Here is a 20,604-nt window from a genome sequence, read left to right as displayed (position 1 = left end):
AATGGACAATATTCTGGGCACCAGCTTCCAAATTCGCATGAGTAGGCATCTGAATCACCTGGAAGGCTTGTTAAACACAGACTGCTGAACCCAACCCCAGGGGTACTGATCTGGGCTGGGATCCAAGAATGCGCATTCCTAACGAATTCCCAGGTGATGCTGATGCTGCTGGTCCGGGAACATACTTCAAAAACACTGTCCCAGGGACTACCTACCACCTGCTCCACTTACTCCTTTTCCTGAGCTGCCCAACAGCCCTGTTCTGTCTGGGCTGGGAAAGAAAGGGGGTTTGTGCTCAGTGACTCCAAGCGCCTACTGCTGGATGACTGAGAAGCTAGGGTCCCAGGCAGCCAGGAGCTCAGTGAGGCTGAGCCCTCCCGCACACCAGGCACTGTGCCAGATGCTTGCCTGGAAAACCTCATTTAATCCCATGATGTTAGCGTTGGTGATTTACCAGATGAGGAAACTGAGACACAAAGAGGATTCCCTGAGCCCACAGCTGATAAACAACGGTGGGGATTTGATTCTTAAGCACTGGGCCCATTCACCATACTCGGGAAGCAATGTTGCCCACACGACCCACACCTTCTTCCTAACTAACTCTCTGCCCACACACCTATTGTGCGTCCCCTTGAACAGAGCTGGGAGGCGGCAAAGACAGGCCTGGAATCCAGGGCTCTGGAAGCCAGGAAGAAAGTGGAGCTAGTGAGGAGTCTTTGCCAGTCTCTGCGTCAGAATGCTCTGAGCCTCAGTTCCCTCATCACGTGAAAAATGGAATCAATAACAGCCCTTTTGGCACAAGGTGGTTGTGAGGAATAAATAAATAAGTGCCCCTACCCTTGCCTGGCACGTGCTAAGTTCTCAACCCACAGTTGCTCTACTGTTGTCGTTAAAGTTATTATGTAACCGCCAGTTTCTCACAGGCAATTCCACAGACCTTCTCTCATTTACTTCTCACAGCCACCCTGGGGGTAGCTATTACCCCTTCCGTTTTACAAATTAGGAAAATGAGGCTCCAGGAGAGGCAATGAGGGACCCAACAACCCCCAGGCCCCCGGTGACAGAGCCTGAATTAGAAATGGGAGGCCCCCCGCCCCGAGCAATGGCATCTACTCCATCCGAAGGTTCTGGTCTCCAGAAGCAGTGGAGGAGGGCTGGCCCGGAGCCCAACGGCCTCATTCTCCCCACCCAAAACTGAGGTTCCACTAGGGCCAGACATTTGCCCAAGGTCACAGAGTGGATGGTGACCTGACTCAGGGAGCCAGGCCTTAAGATTGCGAATTCTGAGGACTCCTGTGATTGAGGGCAGGTTGCCTTCCCTGCCCTCTGAGACTGGAGCCCACGGTAGACGAATACACCTTTCTCTCCAAGATACTGAGCCTTCGCAAATAAAATTGCAAACAACCAAACACGAATGGTGAGAATAATACATCAACTGGTACCCTGGGGGGTAGGTGTGGGGAGGCCCTAACCCGGGCTCTCTCAACGACTCACGACCATCCCGCAGTTCACACAGTCCCGTTTCATAAATGAGAAAACCAAAGCCTAAAGCTTTGCTCAAGGTCACTCAGCTAGGAAGTGACCTGGCCCGAAGGTGAACACCTTTCCGGCCAACAGGGCAACCGAGTTCTCACCACGTCCGCCAGACTGAAAGCAAGAGGTAGAGACCTGGCAACGGGGCAGCAGTCTCAGTTTGCACCTAACGATTTTAGAATTAGCAGGTAGAAAACGATTCTGTAAGCCACCCCCGGGGAAACAGCTGAGGCTGGCGCAGGGATGGGGGCTGCCCTGCACGGGCCTGTCACCGGTGCCCCTCGGCCTGCCTGCACAGTCTCCGAGGGCGTGGGCAGAGCAGGGAGTGGTCCCAGAGCCCTGGCTGGACTGGAGCGGGAAGAGCTCGCTGCTCCGGTTACCCAAAGAAACCCCGCTACTTGCTTTAATTATGAGCCGCCCCCGCCCATGTCCCTCGGGAACCCCAGGTCCCACACCTGATGCGCCATGGGTGGGTCCCCACGTATGACTACAGTCCGGTCCATCCTGCAACGAATTTTGAGGGACCGGATCCCGCTCCCCACCTGGCGACCCAGGGTCCCTAGTTCAGCCAGGCCTGGCACGCGTGGGCACCTGAGAGTCACGCCTCGGTCCTCCCAGCTGGAGCCAGGGAGCGTCTCCAAAGTGGCCGCGACTCCGCGGCCGAAGCCCAGGCAGGGGCGAATTTCTCCCCACGCGGGTTGGGGTTCTCGCGAGCGCGGGACACGCTCCGGTGCCGTCCTCACCCCGCGCACAAGGAGCGCGGAGCTTGCGCCCCGCTGTGCGCCCGTTTCGTTGCTCCCGTGGCGATGGGGTATCCAGAACGCTGCCGCGGTTTCCGCAGGGTCGTTCGGGGGTTGCAACTCCATTGTAATTGAAAGGATTCATACGGTTTGATTTTTGCTCAGATGAAAAAATTTGGAAGAAAACGAAACCCCCCTCAGCAAACGACAATTTCACCAGCAGAGCGCCCTGCCCGCCCCGCGCGGCGGCCAGGAAGCGGCCCTGGCCGGGAGGAGCGGGGAGCGTCTGCTAATTGCAGCTTCGTTAGATTTCGGGTTTGGGAGGCTGCGGTTCGGGCGCTAATATCCGCCGCCCATTATCCCGGCTAATAAATTTGACCTATTGTTCGTTTGTTAAAATGATGTCACCTTGGAACAGTCCCTAAGCTCCTATTTCCATGAATTAGGCCTTTATTGAAAGCCAGGAGCCAATGGGAGGAGAGAGGCTTGTTGATCGCAGCCAATGGCTGCGGCAGGAGAGGAATTAGCAGCGGAAACTCCAGGTTCGGTTCAAGAAAGATGACACAGAGCCTGTCGGGCCCGCGCACTCTTGGCAAAGTTTCAGTGCGACGAGAGGCGCCGGGCGCTCCATGGCCGCGCCGTAACGGGGACCCAGCCGCCTCCCCGCCCAGCCCAGCCCAGCCCTTCTGCCCACCCAGGATGGAGGCGCCTGCCAGCGCGCAGACCCCGCACCCGCACGAGCCCATCAGCTTCGGCATCGACCAGATCCTCAACAGCCCGGACCAGGACAGCGCACCAGCCCCGCGGGGCCCCGATGGCGCCAGCTACCTGGGAGGGCCCCCCGGGGGCCGTCCGGGCGCCACGTACCCATCTCTGCCCGCCTCCTTTGCCGGCCTCGGAGCGCCCTTCGAGGATGCAGGATCTTATAGTGTCAACCTAAGCCTGGCGCCCGCCGGCGTGATCCGGGTGCCAGCGCACAGGCCGCTGCCCGGGGCCGTGCCGCCGCCTCTGCCTAGCGCGCTGCCCGCCATGCCCTCCGTGCCCACGGTCTCCAGCCTGGGCGGCCTCAATTTCCCCTGGATGGAGAGCAGCCGCCGCTTCGTGAAAGACCGTTTCACAGGTGAGCAAGGTGGCCAAACAGGCACAGGCCCTCGGCCCTCCTGGGGTCAGAGGCCCCGCGCCCGATGTGCTCCATTTGAGAAACGATTTCGGAGGCCCAAGCTTGGTGGAGGCCTCAGTGCCCAGGGGCCCTGGCAACCACAGAGGGGAGGAAAATCAGGGAGTTTGGGGAAATAAGCCTGTACCCTGGGGAAGAGGGGGGCATCTCCCAAACGGCTTGGGGCCGCTGGGGAAGCGCGGGACCAACGAAATAGCCGAGGACGCTGCGCCCCACTGGGCGGCACCGGGTACGCATGGGGCCTGAATGGCAGTCGAGCCGGGCTGAGCTTCAGGGGGCCTGGTGTGTCTCCGCAGCGGCCGCAGCGCTCACGCCCTTCACCGTGACCCGGCGCATCGGCCACCCTTACCAGAACAGGACGCCGCCCAAGCGTAAGAAGCCGCGCACATCCTTTTCTCGGGTGCAGATCTGCGAGCTAGAAAAGCGCTTCCACCGCCAGAAGTACCTGGCCTCCGCCGAGAGGGCGGCGCTCGCCAAGTCCCTCAAAATGACGGACGCGCAGGTCAAGACCTGGTTCCAAAACAGGAGGACCAAGTGGCGGTGAGAGAGGCCCGGCCCTGCACCTGCCCTTCGCCCGCCCTGCGCCGCTCTCTCCATCCTGTAATACCCACTACCCGCCCTCCTAAGGCTGTGCCTCCCCACTCCTTTCCAGGTTTTATCTCCCTGCTTGACTTCCTGCCCGCCTCTCCCCACTCTCCCGCGCCTCGGCTTCTCCTCCACTGCCATCCCCGTGTCGCGTTCGTGAGCCTCTCCAACTCTCTCGATGTTTTATTCCGTCTCCTGAGCTCGTTTGGTTTCCTCTCACCAGCTCTCTCCACACCCCACCCCAGCCCACCCCACCCCAGGCCTCTTGCGCTCCCCTAATCCCTCCTGCTTGCTCTCTGCCCTCTCAGATTTCCTACAATACGCGCGGACTCCGAGTTCCCCCTCTAGCTGCCCAGCCCGATTCCAGCCCCGTTTCTACCCGATCCTTGTTTCGATTTAACCCGTAAACGGCGAAGCGATCGCGTTCTGCAAGAGGGGTTTGAGACAGAGCCTAGGAGAACTGGATGAGGCTGAGCGGGCCCGGGGACACCGGGAGGCGCGGAGCCAGCCCGCTCGCCCCACCCGTGGACCACGGTGACCTGGCTGCCCGCATAATCTAGTCAGTTACACACACGCCCTCCTCTCGTTATCCCGCAAAGAAACAATCTTTGTTGTTGGCGAAGTCACAAAACCCAGGCGTGCAGGTGGGCGGCGGGCGGAGTTCCCTCTTGGCGATCTCCGGCGCACGACAAAAACAAACGATCCCAACCCACCCCCCGGACTCGCGAGTCTCCAGCGCACAGCGCGGGTGGGGAGGCAGACGGACTAAGTGCCTCGAGGCTCCCGGCTGGCCTCGGCTCCTTGGCGTGCTGGGGCCCCCGCCGGCAGCCCCGGAGTGCCGGGTGCCTGACGGTGCTGTCCCTCTCCCTCCCCCGGTGCAGGCGGCAGACGGCGGAGGAGCGGGAGGCGGAGCGGCAGCAGGCGAGCCGGCTCATGCTGCAGCTGCAACACGACGCCTTCCAAAAGAGCCTCAACGACTCCATCCAGCCCGACCCGCTCTGTCTGCACAACTCGTCGCTCTTTGCTCTGCAGAATCTGCAGCCCTGGGAGGAGGATAGCTCCAAGGTCCCCGCCGTCACCTCTCTGGTGTGAGCCACCAGCGCGTACCGTCGGCAAGGATCGCCGCCCCGACCCGGCGGGGCGCTCCGAGCCCCCAGCCGGGCTGGGGGGGAACCAAGGCCGAGAGGGGAAGGGGCCGCCAAGCTCGAGTAGGCCCCGGGGCGCGGCCGCATCTCCGCCGGCCGCGGAGGGGGGCTGGGCCCGGGCTCCGAGCGGCTGCACAATCCGAGCCTCCGCCCCGCGCCCAGTCCCGCCCCAGGCCCGGGCCTGACAAAGAAAGCGCCTTACGTTTCTCCGCCCCTCGCCCGCAGCCCCCCGGGCTGGGCGCCTGTATTATACTTTGTACTTTTGCCCAAACGTGTAAATAATAAAAGTTTTGGCTTTTTTCTTTAGAAACCGGCCACCTGCTTCCCCCGCGGGGGCCGCTAGAGGAGGGGCGGCCCACAAGGCGGCTGGGGGAAGCGCCAGGGGCTGGGGCACCCTGCGTTGAGGCTGAGTCCACTCTTCTTTTCCGTTCCTTTTATTTAAGTCGTTTTATTTAATAAAAAAGTTAGCTATTTCACTTAACGCCGCTTTTATTTCGTTTTCGTTCCAATAATGCTCGGCGACCCCCGGCCCTGCGCCCTACTCTTGTGGCGGTAGAGGCCGAGCGGCGGTGTGCGGGCGCGCGTCCTCTTCTCCGATCCTCGTGGATATCCGCCTCAGCTCAGCTCGAACCCCGGTCCGGGGCCCCGCGGAGGACCCGCGGTGCAGGTCAGTGCGTGCCGGCCGCCCGTAGTCTGGGTGCCCGCGGGAAGGGGTGGACGTGGGAAGGGCACTCCAGGCCCAGAGGTCGCAGAGCAACCAGTGTCAGGCTGAGTTGGGGAGTGAAAGACCCCACCTGGACGGGTACTTCGACCGTCCTAGGTCACCCACCCACCTAGGGGGTGGGAGGAGCGGCGACCTCGAACTTCTTGGGACGCAAATCTCACCCCTCTTCCTCTGCTCACAACCCACTGTCTCTCTCCAACGAGGCAGGCCCCGGAGAGGCCTTGAGCCGGCCCCGCCGACTGGCTTCAAGGGATCTGGGCGCACTAAGGGAGGGCTGTGCGCCCAGAGCCGGTGCGCATCCCGGGTCTCCAAACGATAGGCGTCTAGGGAGCAAGGGCGGCGCACAACCCCGGGATATCCGCGCCCTTTTGGGTTGTGTGGGACCGCAGGTGGAGCGTGACGTCAAGTGACGTCACTGCAGCCACAGCGTTTTCACAGGAGAGGAGGGGGGGTGGCGCCCAAACGCCCAGTACCACAGCCCCAGGTGAGAAGCGGCGTGGCCCCGTCTACCCGCTTGACCTGGCTCAGAAGCTGGAAGTTTGGGGATTACGAGATCTGGAGCGGGTGCCCCTTCCGACAACGACAAACACACCGGAAGCATCCGTGAACATTTCCGCTTGCTCGTTGATTTTTTTCCCCTTTTATCATTCTCCCTTTCAGTCTTTTAAAAACTTTTATTTTCTGGCCTCTCCATCTCTTTCTCTACGACGTTCTCTGTTTTCCCCTCTATTTGTTACTCTTGGTTTCTGTTACTATTTTTTCCTTTTCTTTACAATTTTATGTTCTCTATATAGGTTCGTTCTCTGTTGCTTTTAGTTTCTCATCTTTCTTTGTCATACCCTCTCTTCCTCCTCTTCTCCATTTCTGACTCTCCAGTCCTCTGGCTCTCTCCGTCCCTCCTCATATATATATATATATATATATATATATATATATATATATATATTTTGGTCCTTTTTGTTTTCTGTCTGGTCTTTCAGAATCTCTTTGCCTCTACCTCGCTCCATCTCGCGCGCTCTCTCCCTCCTTTCCCCACTCCAGGCCGGGCTCCCAGGAGCTCCCTGAGGCTAAACCTTTTTGAATGCCATCCCAGAAGCCCTGTAGGAGCCCCGCGCGTCTCATTGCCCTGCACGCCTTGGGCCCACGAGCCACCCTGCGGGCTTCTGTATTTGAACGCCTTCGTTGTAGGCGGGCTGCGGGGAATGTGCATGGCAGGCCTCGAAGAAAGGGAGGGAGTCGGAAAGAACTGGCGCTCTCAGCGTTTCTGCCCTTAGCTCTACCTCTAGCCCTACTGATCTCGGTCGCTGGGGACTTACAGACACCCCAGAGTGGAACTAGGGTGACTCAGAGCTTCGGGTCTCTTCTATGAGTGTCTTCCTGAAATGCTTCCATTTTCTCCTCTAAAAAAGCCAAATGAACGCCTTTATCAGGATGGGAAAGGTTGGCCCTTCTGCTGAGAACTTGAATATCTAAAAACTAGTGCGACCTTTTTTTGCCTTTGCTGGTCCAGCAGTCCCTTCCTCAGGCGCTGAAGTCGATTTCCAATTTCCCTCACTTTTATTATATTTCCCCATAATAAACTTAGTGGGTTTTGTTTTTCTAAATTATTTTTGTTGTTTCTCTAGGATGACCCTCAATTCTTGGGACTTTTAGGGGTACAGACACACGTCTTTATCTTTCTCTCTGGCGTGGTGCCTTGCTTTGCACAAAAAGGTCTCTGATCGATAGGCCCGCCGGTGTGGGCATTCAGGCAGGCCTGGGGACCGGGACAAAGTCCCACTGGCCCTCAGGAGCGCCAGTTTTTCCCCCACCGGTGCTTCCACGGCGTTCGCCCTCTCTGAGCACATTGTCCCAACAAAGCCTTGTCCAGTCAGAAACGAGCTAGGAGTCTCTTCGAGTTAGGGGGACTGAGCCCACTTTGTGGGGCCGGGTGGCGATTCTTTTCCCAACCATGCTTGCCCAGGGCAGCGCGGGCGCCCTCAGCGGGTAGGAGCGATTGTGAGCCACGTGAGGCCATTTAGCGACTAACGCCCTCCTTCCGCTATGTAAAGCCTTTGGCTGCGCTGGATGGGAGCCTGAGGATGCCCTATTAAGGAACACTACTTCCAGTCTCCCGACCAGGGTACGGAAATATCCGGATCAGGCAGGAGCCCCTGAGGCTGAGTTTAGGATAAAGAGAATCTGGAGTAAGCTGGGAGGCCCACAAGGGCGCCTTCTTCGCGATCCTCTTCCAACATCAGCCCCCACCTAGCCCCGGGAAGCGGCCAAGGCTCCGGAGGCAGGCGGGTAAGTAAGTGTGGACGTCCAGCCCAGCCGCGGAGGGAGCTGAGGAAAAGCAGCAGCAGGCCTCTGGGCAAGGGCTAGCGATTTCGCCCTTCCCCGTGGCCTTCCCTCATCTCGTTGAGAGATTCTCTAAAGCCGCGTCCATTTTGCATAAGCAGGACCAGGAGGCAAGAGGCAGCTTCTCGGCCCAGGCGGGCTGGTAGCAGGAGCTTTCCCCGAGAGCCGGTTTCGGGGCTCCACCCCCAGAAAGGGGAGGAGGAGGACGCTGGGCCCGAGGCTTTCGCAAAGAGCTGCGAGGCTGCCTGGCCCTGGGACTGGGAGGTAGGCTGCGCTCAGCTCTCCCCGGGAGACTCCGCCGCCGGTGGAGTCTGGGGTTGGGCGATGCAGTGAGGACCCAGCCGAATCAGAGCCAGAGAGAGAGAGAAACTCTAGGGCGGGCCGCTCGATTTCCGCAAGCGGATGATTCTTCTAGAGCAATTCCCTGTACGATGCCGGCTGCGGACCACGCGTTTTGCATGCAGCGTGGTTGACGATTCGCACGTCTCTGAGGGGATTGGATGCCCCTCCCCATTTTGCAGTTGGAAAAACTAAGGCTCAGGGAAGTTCATAAATTAGTTCTGAGTCGCCCATCGGCGTCGGACCAGCGCTCTCCACCCCCAAACAAAGCCCGCTAATACTTGGGGGGAAAGGGGTACTTTGCCTAATGAAGGACGAGCAGCAGACCCAGGGTACAACGGCAGCAACACTGACATCAGCCCCGGGGCCACAGTGAGGCAGAAGGGCCTTCTTGCTCTGGCTCGGACGGTGGACTCCAAGGATGCTGGGCTCTAAGGGTGCCCAGCTCTTGCCTCCCAGGCTTGCGCGCTGACCTGCATTTGACATTCGGGCAGGAACGGGGAGAGGCGCCGCGCCGCTCCCGGTTTGGCGATAACATCGGAGGCCTGGCTGCGCCCCTGGGCCAGGCAACCTCTGCCAGCCCGTCTGCCTCGTCAGTTCCACAAGCAGCTGGGGCCTGAGGACCTTCTTGCGAACCTAAGGACGCGGCCTGGTCCAGGAGGGTCCAGCCACTGGCCGCGCCGATTCGGTGGCCGGGGCCCAGGCTGCAGCAGGCGGTACGCGACCGTTTGGAAGCGGTCCTGCTAGGCGCCCCGCGTTAGGGACCTCAGAATGTGGCAACTTCCTGCTGAAACCTGCCCAAGGACCCGGCCTAGGTTGCAACAGCGCTTAAGATTCCTGGGTACCTTCGCCAAAATTCCAATCTCGGCCACAGCGCAACTCAAACACAGGCAGAGCAAGGCCCAGGAAGGGCCAGCATGGTGCAGGCGCCCGCATTCTGGAAACGGAAGGTTTCTCAACACCGAAAGCGGTTTTCCTTGCACGAAATCTGCCGGCTCCCGGAGAGGCTGCCACGTTCCCAAGCATCTGCTCACTCGGTTATGAGCGCCTCCTCTCAACGACGCCCAGACCCAGTCGCACACTCACTTGGTTCCGACAGACACAAAATCCAAGCAGAACTGCCGCAGTGATCGGTGTCTTCCCAGCCGACGATGGCCCGGAGTTCTCTGCGCACTTCTGTTGCTCCCTTGCTGTGCGGCCCTGCTGGAGTGGCTTTGATTTCTGTATCTGTAAAATTAGGGCTGCATAGTCATTAAAGACTTTCAGGAAAAGTAAAAAACCCACAGCTCATAATACAGCTGCTCTTCAAATTACTATGCGTATAGAAGCATTTAAAAATATATTTATAGATAAGAAATCTAATTAAACATCTAATAACCTAGGCGCTTAATCAGAGGTATTGCTATTTTGGAGGGAAGGGCAGGAATGGGGCAGTGGCCCCCACTGAGGTCAGTTCTCCAGTCACTGAAGGTGGACAGTTGGTGGAGAAGTCACCTGGGAAACTGGGCCTGGGTTGATCTGGTTAGAGGCTGCAGTGTCCTGGTGTTACCCTGAGATCTGTGGCTGTATCTGCCTCTCACTTTAGTTGAAATGATCTGACAAAAGTTGTTCCTGGAAGTGTCAGACTGGCTGCCAATTAATGAGTTATTAAACCCTTTAAATATGCTCCCAATCAGTGTGGAGAGGAAGTAGGGTAAAAGAAAAAAATATATTTGAACAGAATATTTGTACAGTGGTTCTCACACCGTCCACCAACCCACTGAATCCTGAAACAGTCTCGTGTTTTCATTCTACAAATAAATTGGGGAGCAGAAAAGGCAGCTGACCCACCCAGGTTCACCCCACACCTTAACTGGGCTCTGACTCAAACTCTGGGTCTGCCGGCTGGGCTGGCTGTGGGGCCTGAGCCAGGCTGTGTTCCCACCCGACCACAGGGCAGAGACTGGAAAAGCTCTGCCGGCTGCTGGATCACTAGAGAGATTTGTGCTGACCCAGACTGCCCCAACTTTAAAGAAGCCAAATCTTCAAATGGAAGAATCTTAGCTTGGCTTTAAAAGCCTCTAGACCCTACGTAGCTCCCATGCTGGCTGGCTACCTGGAATGTACTGGGTTTTTTTTATCAAGCCCTAGTGATCGATGGATTTATCTGGGACATGTTGAAACTCTCCAAGGCCTGGATCCTGGGTCGGCGGCGCATCCTTTGCCTCCTCCATCCTCCATCCAGGAAAAATCCTCTCCTTCCTGCCAGCACAGAAGCTGCCAGCAGAAACTCAGCCAAGAGGAGGGATGTGGAGCACTCTAGGAATAGACCGACCCTCTTGGGAAGGTGTGCCCTCGGGGGTACTAGTGGGCAAGGCCCGAAGAGACCCTGGGGCTAGAGAAGGTGGTGCTGGGCTCAGAGGGGCGCCAGTGAATAGCCAGTATGCTAAACAGCACACGCTTGCATCTGCTGTCTGGGCCGACACAGCTGGGCCACTTTTGTTCTTAGGAAGTGGTGGGACTAAGGAGGAGGGGCATGGGGGAGAACAGGGAGGAAACTTAACCCCAGGAAGTCAGAGGGAGAGGACCTTGGAATGGGGTCCCCCGTATTATCGCCTCCAGTTTCAAGTTTGATTGTTGGAGAGGCCCCTCTGAGCAGGGATGGGGCCGTGTGCACCCAGTCCCCAGCTCCCAGTGGATCCGGAGCCCAGACTCTGGCTGCCCAGCAGTTACCATTTGTTGATAATATTTGCACAATCTTATATAATCTTCAGAACAGCCCTCAGAGATAGGTACTATTGCAATTCCCATTTTACAGATGAGGAAACTGAGGCTCTAAGAAGTGACACAACATCCCCAAGGTCACTCTGACTTTAAAGGCCAGGACTTCAACCCAAGGACACTAACTTCAGCTCATGTGTTTTTACCCACGGAGGTCCCTCAAACCTCCTTATTATTAAAGCCAATGTTTTTGTGTGACTGCCAGAGAGAATTCCAAATGGTCTGAAGACTGTTATTCCTAAACAAATTCATATACAAACCAGAAAACCTTGGGTTGTGTTTACAGCAGTATTTTTGTTGCTGCTGCTAATGTTATTTTTCTTTTGAGCCTCTTGAAGGTGGTTGGAAGGTGCTTGGTCTTATACTCCATCTAAGGGATTCAGGGTGCTTCTACTGCCCTTTCCCTCAGCCCACGCTAACGAGCAGGCTCTGAGCCCCTGCGGGTGCTGACGAGCCATGGGGTAACCCGCAGCCACTGGACCCTGAGGATTTTCAGCTTTTGGAAAGAAGATGGTATTTAAGTGTGACTTGCCTCTGAACCAAAATGCCCACAACATGTACAGAGCATAAAGAAGCCTGTGTTAAAATCCCAGCTTCACCACTCACCAGCTGCGTGGCCTCGGAAGAGTCACTTGCTTCTGAGCCTTTGTGTCCTCACGTGTACCCTGTAAGGACAGACCTTTCTTACAGGGTTGTTGGAGAATTAAACGACCTAATCCATTGAGCACTTCACCAGGAGCCCAATGCATGATAACCACTGTGATACATTTACTGTTCGTCTTATTAGTGGCGGATTAATTTTCCCAAGATAAATTGTTCTTGTTCTCCTCACAGAGAGAAGGAGGCAAACCCAGAGACGGTATCAGTAACTTGCTTACGGTCAGACATTAAGCGGTTGAGCAAAAATTCAAACCCATTTATGTCAGAGCTCAGAGTCCTGACCCACCTCAGTCCGCAATGTCTCCTCCACAGAGAACCTTCTAGAAATGGCTGCTGACTGGCTGTGGAGAATCTAGATTATTCTAAGTCAGAGAAGCCAGGTGCTCTGCTGCCTTCTGGGGCTTCCATTTACTTTGGTTGCTGACGTTTGGCACACTGCAACTGCTAAGTATGTATTTATTAAATAAAAATAATAGTAAATAGCATTTCTAGAACATCTATGTAAGCCAGACAGTGGACTAAGCATTTTACCCAAATGATTGCATTTAACCCTTAAAATAACCCTAGGAAGTAGATCTCATTTTGAAGACGAGAAATGTGAGATTTGGGGATGTTAAATAACACAGCGACATCACGCAGGACATGGACTGGAATCTAGCCCTCTGACTCCAGAAAGGGGGAAACCTAACATATGCTGAGCACCGACCATGTACTGTACTGAGCACTGTGCTCTGTACATTATGCATATTTTCTCGTTCAATCCTCTTAATAATCTTATTAAACAGTTTTGAAACCCATTTTACGGATGAGAACACTAAGCCCTGGCAAATTTAAAGTATATTTGCCCAAGGTTGCCTAGCTGCCTGAATGCAACAGTTTTCTATCTATCAGCCCAGGCTGCTCCAATCTGTCTCCAAAGCTGAGCTCTTCAACCAAAGTTGGGGTGCTCTACAGAGATGCGGCAGACACGGTTATGAGAGGTGAGTTCTCATACAAAATGTGACTTCTCCCACGAGGAGGCCAGGCAACCCTGCTATCTCCTGGATTCTCTCTGAGGGAGGGAAGTCAGTGATATTTAGTGAGAGGATAATGATGTGTCTGGAGGTAAGATGAACACAAAAGGATAAACTAAAGTTAATGTGTACAGAAGGCCTGCAGGCCTGCTCTCTGCCTGCAAGCATGCAGGAAAGAGCCTGGCCTCCCTCCCTCAGAAACAGTCCAGGCAATATCTCCTCTCCTTGCCTCCCTACCCACTGTACTCTTGGAGTCCATGCCCACCTACCTCCAGAAGGAGCTGCTTTCAATGAAGACCCCACATCTGTTATACATTCATGTTCAAAAGCAGGGGAGAGTGGACATCCGTGTTACTCAGTTGGATCTGAGACTTGAAGATCAAGTAAGGTGGATTGTTTTGTTTGTCCTCAAATCCATTCGGTGAAAAGCAAAGGATCTTGAAGGTGGAGGTGTTACTGAATCCGGAAGGGCAGGGTGCGGGCTGACATCTTAGATTTGTTTCCCCCACAGAAGCCAGGGTTTGCCAGCCTGGCCATGCGCTGCACCAGACAGGCTTCTGCTGGGCCCCGTGATGCCCAGCGCGCTGGGTGCTTAGTAGGTAGCTCGGTGAGTCCTGGCGACTGTCCGACCCACAGCTTGCGCTGCTCGGCTTGAGCTGTGTGACTGCCAGCAACACCCCACCCCGCCCCCGACAACCCCCTTCGGGCCGTGCTTGGTAAGTACAGGTCAGAGTCTGAAGGCTTCTCTGAAGACGGGTTGCTTGGGCACCCTGAAGAGAAGACTAAACCTGCACTCTGAATAGTTTAAAAATGATTTGTCAATGGTGACAATTTACAAAAATGTACTTCTGTTGCGGCATCTTCCAGTCTTTGGGATTTATGGCTTCATCTCTCCAATTTGAAAGCACACTCGCGTGCTCTGGCAAATGAGAAAATGTATGAACAATTTGTTGGCTTTTTTTTTTTTATCAAGTTTCCCCAAATATGTAAACTCCGAGAGTGCCTTATTCTTTTTAAATGATCATTCATTTGTCTCCAGACTGTATCTTTTGGCACAATTTATTATTCTCTATTTCAAAAAACTTAAATGCATTTTGCATATTAGCACGTAACTCTTGTTCCTGTCTCCTCAGTTGTGGAAAGGGCTGGATTGCTTTTATAAAGAAAAAAATGGCTAATAAAATTGGCCTCAGCACCATTGCTCTGCAATTCTTATGAACAGTAAAGTGGTACTTACCGTCATTGATGTTAAAAGCTATTTCTAAATTATGGTGCCATTTATTATCTCTAGTGTCCAAAGTAAGTTTAAATGATGCTTATAATTCATGTTTTACCAAATTTCCTTTTCCCCCCGAGGATACCTCTGATTAACTTATGCACATTAAAGCGCTTTTTAAATTCTTCTTTTATTGCCATTATGCTCTGAAAATCTCAGCGATTCTCAAAAATGGGTAATAAACTTGAGATAAAATGCTGCAGTTTTAGATCAATGCTGACATATCACTGTGGTGATTTCTACAGAGCTAAAGTGATAATGCTTCATATTTACGGAATATATACTAGGTTATTACTACAGTATTACCATTTTGTTCTAAGATGAAATGAGTAATTTACCAATTTATTAAACAGTTACATTTAAGTATTGCTTAGGACATTACCACCCCAATCTGTTTACTTAGCTTGAAGAGTTACCATTAAGATACCCTGTTTATTTAGGTAAAATTTGTAATCATCATGCCTTCCATTAACCAACTTATTTTTCTGCAAGGCTAATTGTCTGGAAATGAGTTGCTTCTTATTTACTGTGCTACATTCTGCTTAGCTGGCTGAAAACGTCACCCCGGCAAGAAGTGCTAGGGAAATTAATAATACATACAGAGAACAGTTTTAATTAGTATAATACCAAATGTTAATAAAAGATTTATGACACCGTTAAAAAGTTCTAACAGAAGAGATCTTCACAGCTTCGGGCTCAATTTGTCAGGAGAGGACAACCGTGGCTGCACCCTTTTGTGGGAGGCCAGATTTGGGTGATTCTCAGGAGCTTCTGGGGCTCCTGAGAGCACAGGCTGGAGGTGAGAGGCTCTGTGACCAGAAGAGGTTTTCTGAGAGCTGTAAAGAGAGAGTTCACACCAAGGAAGGAGAATTTGGAACATGGACGTAGAATGCTGATTCTAAGTAGAAAGATACCAAGTTTTCTGCAAAGTAGGAGAGGAACACAGCCCAACCTGCGGCCCCCCCGAGACATTTCCAGGGGCACCACTGGTCTTTAGTCCCAGTGGAGAATAGGACTTTGAGAGGCTGAACTGCTGTTAGCTCAAAAGCTATGGGGAAAATGGATTGACACAGAACTGGGGAAAGGATGCATATTTACTGAATATCTATAATGTTCAATTTGCTTACACGCATCTATCTTCATCTTCACAGCTGAGAGCTAGCACTGTCCTCATTTGGTGGGTCAGGAAGTGAAGCCCTGGGAAGGGTAAGGCCCTTGCCTGAGGTTGGGCAGCTGGTCAGTGGAGCAGAGTTTGAATCCAGGTCTGTGGAAACCTCACAGCACTGACCCCTGCAAGGCAGTACTGATGTGAGGAGAAAGCAAGCAACCCCATTATAGACCTGGACCTTTTGTCCCGTGATGTCAGCCAAGTAGGCATCCGGACAAGTAGTTGGATGCTTCCGTTTTCATATGGATGGGTGGGTGCATTCCCATCCCTCCACTTTCCTGCTTGCCCCAAAGGGGCAGCATTCTTTCTTCATGTGTCCATCTTCCCTCTCTGACATGAGCTCACCAGGGCAGGGCCATTTCTTTCCATCTTTAGATCCTGGCACATAGGGAACCCCTTTAAAAAGATTTAAGGGGCCAAAGAAAAAGGAAGTGAAAAAGAAAGACAAATACAGCTCCCATTTGCAGTGTTCAGAAGAAACACTGACCCCAGCTGGATATATTTTGTTGGATTATAGGGAGCTATTCCCCTCCCCACCACCAAGCCCACACAACCCTGGCTGTAGTGTAAGGGTTATTATTGTTGCCATCTTTTCTAGTCCCCAAGGGCCAGGATTTAGGAGCAGTGGGAATACTTTGTACGATGAACTGATTATTTCCTAGCATGTGTAATAAAAACTGACCAAGCCAGTAACTTTCTCAAATTTCTCTCCAGTTTGAGAAACTCCATATCATGAGACACTTGAGGGCCGATGACTCTTTTACCCTACTCTTGATTAAAGAGAAAAAAAGAAAACAACAACCAAAACAAACAAAAGTTCTTGGGCAGAAGGTCTCCAGGATACGAGGCACAATGGCCTGGGCGGCTTCTAGGAAAAGACGTGTAATGCCTGAGACCAGGGCCCCCTGTGAGGCCCACTGAACACCTTGCTCTCCTTGGCTGTTTCCTCTGAGAAGGAATTTTAATCCTTCAGCAGATGAACAGATAAGCAAATTGTGGTCTACAATGGAATAGTATTTGGCCATAAAAAGGAAGTATCCATATGTACTACAGCTTGGATGAGCCTCAAAAATATTATGCTAAGTGAAAGAAACCAGGCACAAAAGGCCACATACTATATGATACCATTTATATGAAATGTCCAGAAAGGGCAAATTCATAGAGACAGAGGAGAGATTAATGGTCACTGGGGACAGAGGAAGAGGAGAATTAGGACTGATTACTTAATGGGTACAGGGAGTTTTTCTGCAGTGATGAAGAAGTTCTGGAACTAGAGATCTGGTGGTTGCACAACATTGTGAATACACCAAATGCAATGGAATTGTGTGTGTTAAAACAGTTAATTATACGCTATGTGAATTTCACCTCAATTTTTTTAAAAAAGGCATTTAAGGATACTAGCATAATTGTCCGAAACTACATGTACCTGGGTGTTCTCTGCAGTGGACATAAGAAGGAAAAATTGGAAATAGCCATCTGTCTACCGTTTAGAGACTGGTCACATAAAGTGAAACCAAACCATTCATACTGCAGCATAGAAGACAACCATTAAAAAGAATGGGGGAAATTGATAGATAATGACATGGACAGATGTCCGCGATGCATTATTGAGTGTAACAATTCACCTGCAAAGTAATATATATGTTACATCTCTTAAAAAAACGTATCTACAGGTGTGCCCCAGTCTATCATCGGACAAGAAATGGAACCAACAGACATCAACCAAAATGTGTGCTGGGGAAAGAATGCCGGAGGGAGTGGAGGAGGCTTTTGCTTTTTACTGTATCATGTTGTCATTTGCGAAAATTTTCAGGTTTTTTGAAAATAAATGAGTACATCTTGAATTAAGTCAAAAGCTTTAATAATGCTTAAGACGTAGAAGAGGAGTGACGGGGAGAAAGAAAGTGACCCATAGTCCTGCCACCAATTCAGTTTACACGGCTCAATGTTTTGTTTTGTTTTGTTTCTTAAACACGTTGGACACCACGATTAAAAACAACAACACTAAAAATCTCCGTCAGACACCAAAAGATGAAACTTTAGACTAAGCAGGGCCTCCTTAACCTGTTCTGTGTTTCTTCGGATGCCCAGCACCAGGCCTTGAAGATGGTAGGAACTCACTAAGTTCTCAGCCCCTTCTTTCTTAAAAGTTTCAAAACTCACTGCGTTTTCCTAGTTTTCAGTATCCAGCATGGAGACGTTGAACCTAAAACGTTTATGAGACAAAATGGCTGTTCCATGTGCAAAAAAGCAACTCTAGAGGACAAATGCCCAAGGAAGCCCTTTGATCTCAATCACTGGGATGCTTCAGAAGGTGTTTTTACCCTGAATGATTTGGATACTTCTCTCAACCTTTCACTTTGCTTTGACTAGCTCTGCAGACTGGTTTGAGTTCAGAAGGGGTGTCAGTTACTTCAACTAAATATTCTTTCAAATGCATAATGCCAACTTGGGATGTTGGTTTGTTTGTTTCTCAATGGCTTTTCTCAAACACAGCCAACATTTAAATTTCTGCTGTTTTATCCCTTTTCAAAAAGTGGCATTCTTAGAAGCTGGAAGAATAGAATCAAAGTGATGAGTGGACCTCAGTGTGTGTGTGTTTCTGCATGTGCGGGTGTAATTTTCTGTGTGTGTGTGAGTGTATGTGCTCTCTGTGTCAAATTTTCAAGGCAGAAGACAGAGCTAATTTTTCTCTCTTATTTTCAGTGGGTTATTTTCTGTGGGTTTTAAATAATTGATAAGGAGGTCCCTTTCCATAATTAAAATGGATGTCCCGACACGTCAACACTGATAGCTCTTCCAGTAATGAGTGAATTTAGACATACGTTAAGTATAGGCTATATTTACGCCCCCCTGGACAGGCTGAAGTGCAGCATGTGTGGGTAAGGACTTGGGGGCTGGTGGGAGACACAGGCCAGTTTCAACAGAGATGATAAGAGATCAGAAAAGACAGAAGCCTGGGCAATTACCAGGATAAAAGCCCCTGCCTGGCCCCAAGATGCATCTCGGACACATAAGTGAGCCTGGCACAGAAAGGCAACATCAGGCAAGAAGTTTGAAGATGTACTTGGTGCCATTTGGAATCTGTTGAGGATTTTTTGTTTTTTGGGTTTTGTTTTGTTTTGTTTTTTGTCTTTTCTTCTAACCCTAATGCCCTCCCAGTCTTTCACCTTCTTAGTGACATCTCCCAATTGCGTCTCCTTGATGAAAACCTACTATCAAAACCTTCCCCAGCAAGGGGAGAAGGGTCATCGGAACACTTCCAGGGGTGGTTACCTTCTTATAAACATCAAAGACAGTTCATTCACCTTTGGGCTCAACAAACTCTTCCTCATCACCCACCATGGGCCCTACTCTGTGGCTGGTGCTAGGGACACTACAATAAAAGGCTCCTTGTCCTGGAGGAACTCCCATAGAGGGTTGGGCAGATGGATGTCTACCAGCGGTAGGTAGGTAGGCAGGTACAGGGCTTGGGCGCAGAGGAATGTGGGTGAGGAATGGTCCACCTCAGCTCCACCTGCAGACTATGCAGGTGGGGCTGGGATCGGGGGTCCTCCCCGTAGAGAAGTCACCCCAAGAATGGGGAGAGGGACAGGTGCTGGGTCAGGAGGGCAGCATGTGTGAGGGAGAGATGGACGGCAGAGCAGCCGTGTGGATGAGGACCCACCCCCTGGGGGCTGAATTCCTTGTCCAGGAGCTCAGCCATCGTCCTGTGCGTGAAGCCGAGGTGCTGGAAGGCTCGCTGCAAGCCTGTGAGTGCTGACGGTGTAATTTCAGGGAAATTCCCCTGGTGGCCACTGAGGAGGAGGGTCTGGAAGTGAGACTGGAAGCAGGACTTAAGATTCAGGCTGTAAAAGTGGGGTTCCAGAAGGGAGAAGGGGGGTGGCACTGTGCTCTAGAAACCTCGTCCAAAGTGAGGAGGGAGAAGAGAGTCGTGGTGGGCCTGAGTGAGAGACCAGGGGGCTGAAAGGGCTGTGTGCAGCCCAGAATGCTCGTCACTCCGACAGGGAGGCAGGGCTGAGAATGAGAGCTGGCAAGTTTAAGTCGCAGTGCTCCCCAGCTGGTAGCTCTGTGAGCTGCGGTAATTTGGGCACAAGGATACCTGCTTTGCTCATATCTACCCACCCCATCAGCTGCTCAGTAAATAGCGGGGTTGATGATTAGCTGAGGGTGGAATGGGCTGTTCCGCAAATGGACTTGCAGAGGAGCCCACCCAGAGGTGCACTGACATGCAATCCTGGTGCAAGAGCTGAGTGCGGATGGGGCCGTGGAGAGCTCGTCACCGAGCCCTGCTGAATGAGGAGACCTTTGAACAAGGGGAAGAGAGAGCCACAGACTGGTGTGGGTGCATTCACTTCCAAGCAGACTCTTGTCAAGGAAAAAAAAAAAAAAGGGCAACAGAGTGTCGGTTCTGGCAGAAATACCCGAGACCACAGATGCATGTGCCCGCCCGCCCCGCTGTTCCCTCTGTCTGTCTCCCTCTGGCCTCCTTCATACAGTCTTGGCTTTGATACCGCCAGCTGACTCCAGAGAGGCGACAGGCAACTGGGAGCAGATCGCCACCAGGGAAGAAGCCAGTGGATAACTCTGGAAAAGGGGGCCCATTCTGGAAAGATAGCAAGTTCTCACCTCCCAAGAACAAACAGGGATAATGCTGATCCAAACTTAAAAAAGAAAAAAAAAAAAACCTTAAAGCAGCCTTGCTGACATGTTAAAGATGCATATCTATTTGATTCACTTAAATGCATTCAATGTTCAAAGGTCCTTAGAAAGATTTTTTTCAATTAAAAAAATTAAATCAAATTCCAGAATCCAATATTTCCTTTAAGGGAAAAAACCAAAGACTTTCTTGCTTCCCCACAAAAAGTGGGGAATAGCAGGGGCTTGTGGAAGGATGACCCACAACCTCTGCAGGTACCCTGCAGAGCACAGAAAGGCTGTTATTATGGGCAGTTACTCACTGAGAAGTCAGTTGACCAACACTCAGAAACAGAGGCTTTGAGTGAGTGGGAGACTACAGCATTTTGTTCTAACTTAACAGTTAGAAAGGGGGAAATCTTCATGCCTGCACCTACTAAGTTGTGTGTAATGCATGGCCTCCTTGCAAAATACCACACAAGAAATCTGGTAGAGCCTCCTGGACG

General features: G+C 52.2%; 1 protein-coding gene and 1 long non-coding RNA gene across 2 annotated transcripts in view; one reads left to right on the top strand and one right to left on the bottom strand.

Moving 5' to 3' along the window:
• Positions 1–2,854: 2,854 nt before the first annotated feature.
• On the top strand, positions 2,855–5,656 carry TLX3 (T cell leukemia homeobox 3). Its single transcript, XM_072946958.1, has 3 exons — positions 2,855–3,393; positions 3,747–3,990; positions 4,917–5,656. The coding sequence occupies exons 1-3, from the start codon at positions 2,973–2,975 to the stop codon at positions 5,125–5,127; spliced, it is 876 nt and encodes a 291-aa protein (XP_072803059.1). The 5' UTR covers positions 2,855–2,972; the 3' UTR covers positions 5,128–5,656.
• An 8,076-nt stretch (positions 5,657–13,732) lies between these two features.
• The window catches only part of LOC140688420 (uncharacterized), a 28,116-nt gene continuing 21,244 nt past the window's right edge, over positions 13,733–20,604 (bottom strand). Inside the window, exon 4 of the long non-coding RNA XR_012063101.1 lies at positions 13,733–13,935. This is a non-coding gene — a long non-coding RNA (uncharacterized lncRNA). The remainder of the gene's footprint in view (positions 13,936–20,604) is intronic.

This window comes from Vicugna pacos, chromosome 22, assembly GCF_048564905.1.
Source record: "Vicugna pacos chromosome 22, VicPac4, whole genome shotgun sequence".
Classification (NCBI taxonomy): Eukaryota; Metazoa; Chordata; class Mammalia; order Artiodactyla; family Camelidae; genus Vicugna; species Vicugna pacos.
Note: the sequence above shows the minus strand (reverse complement) of the source record. Positions and strands in the feature narration are given on the sequence as shown.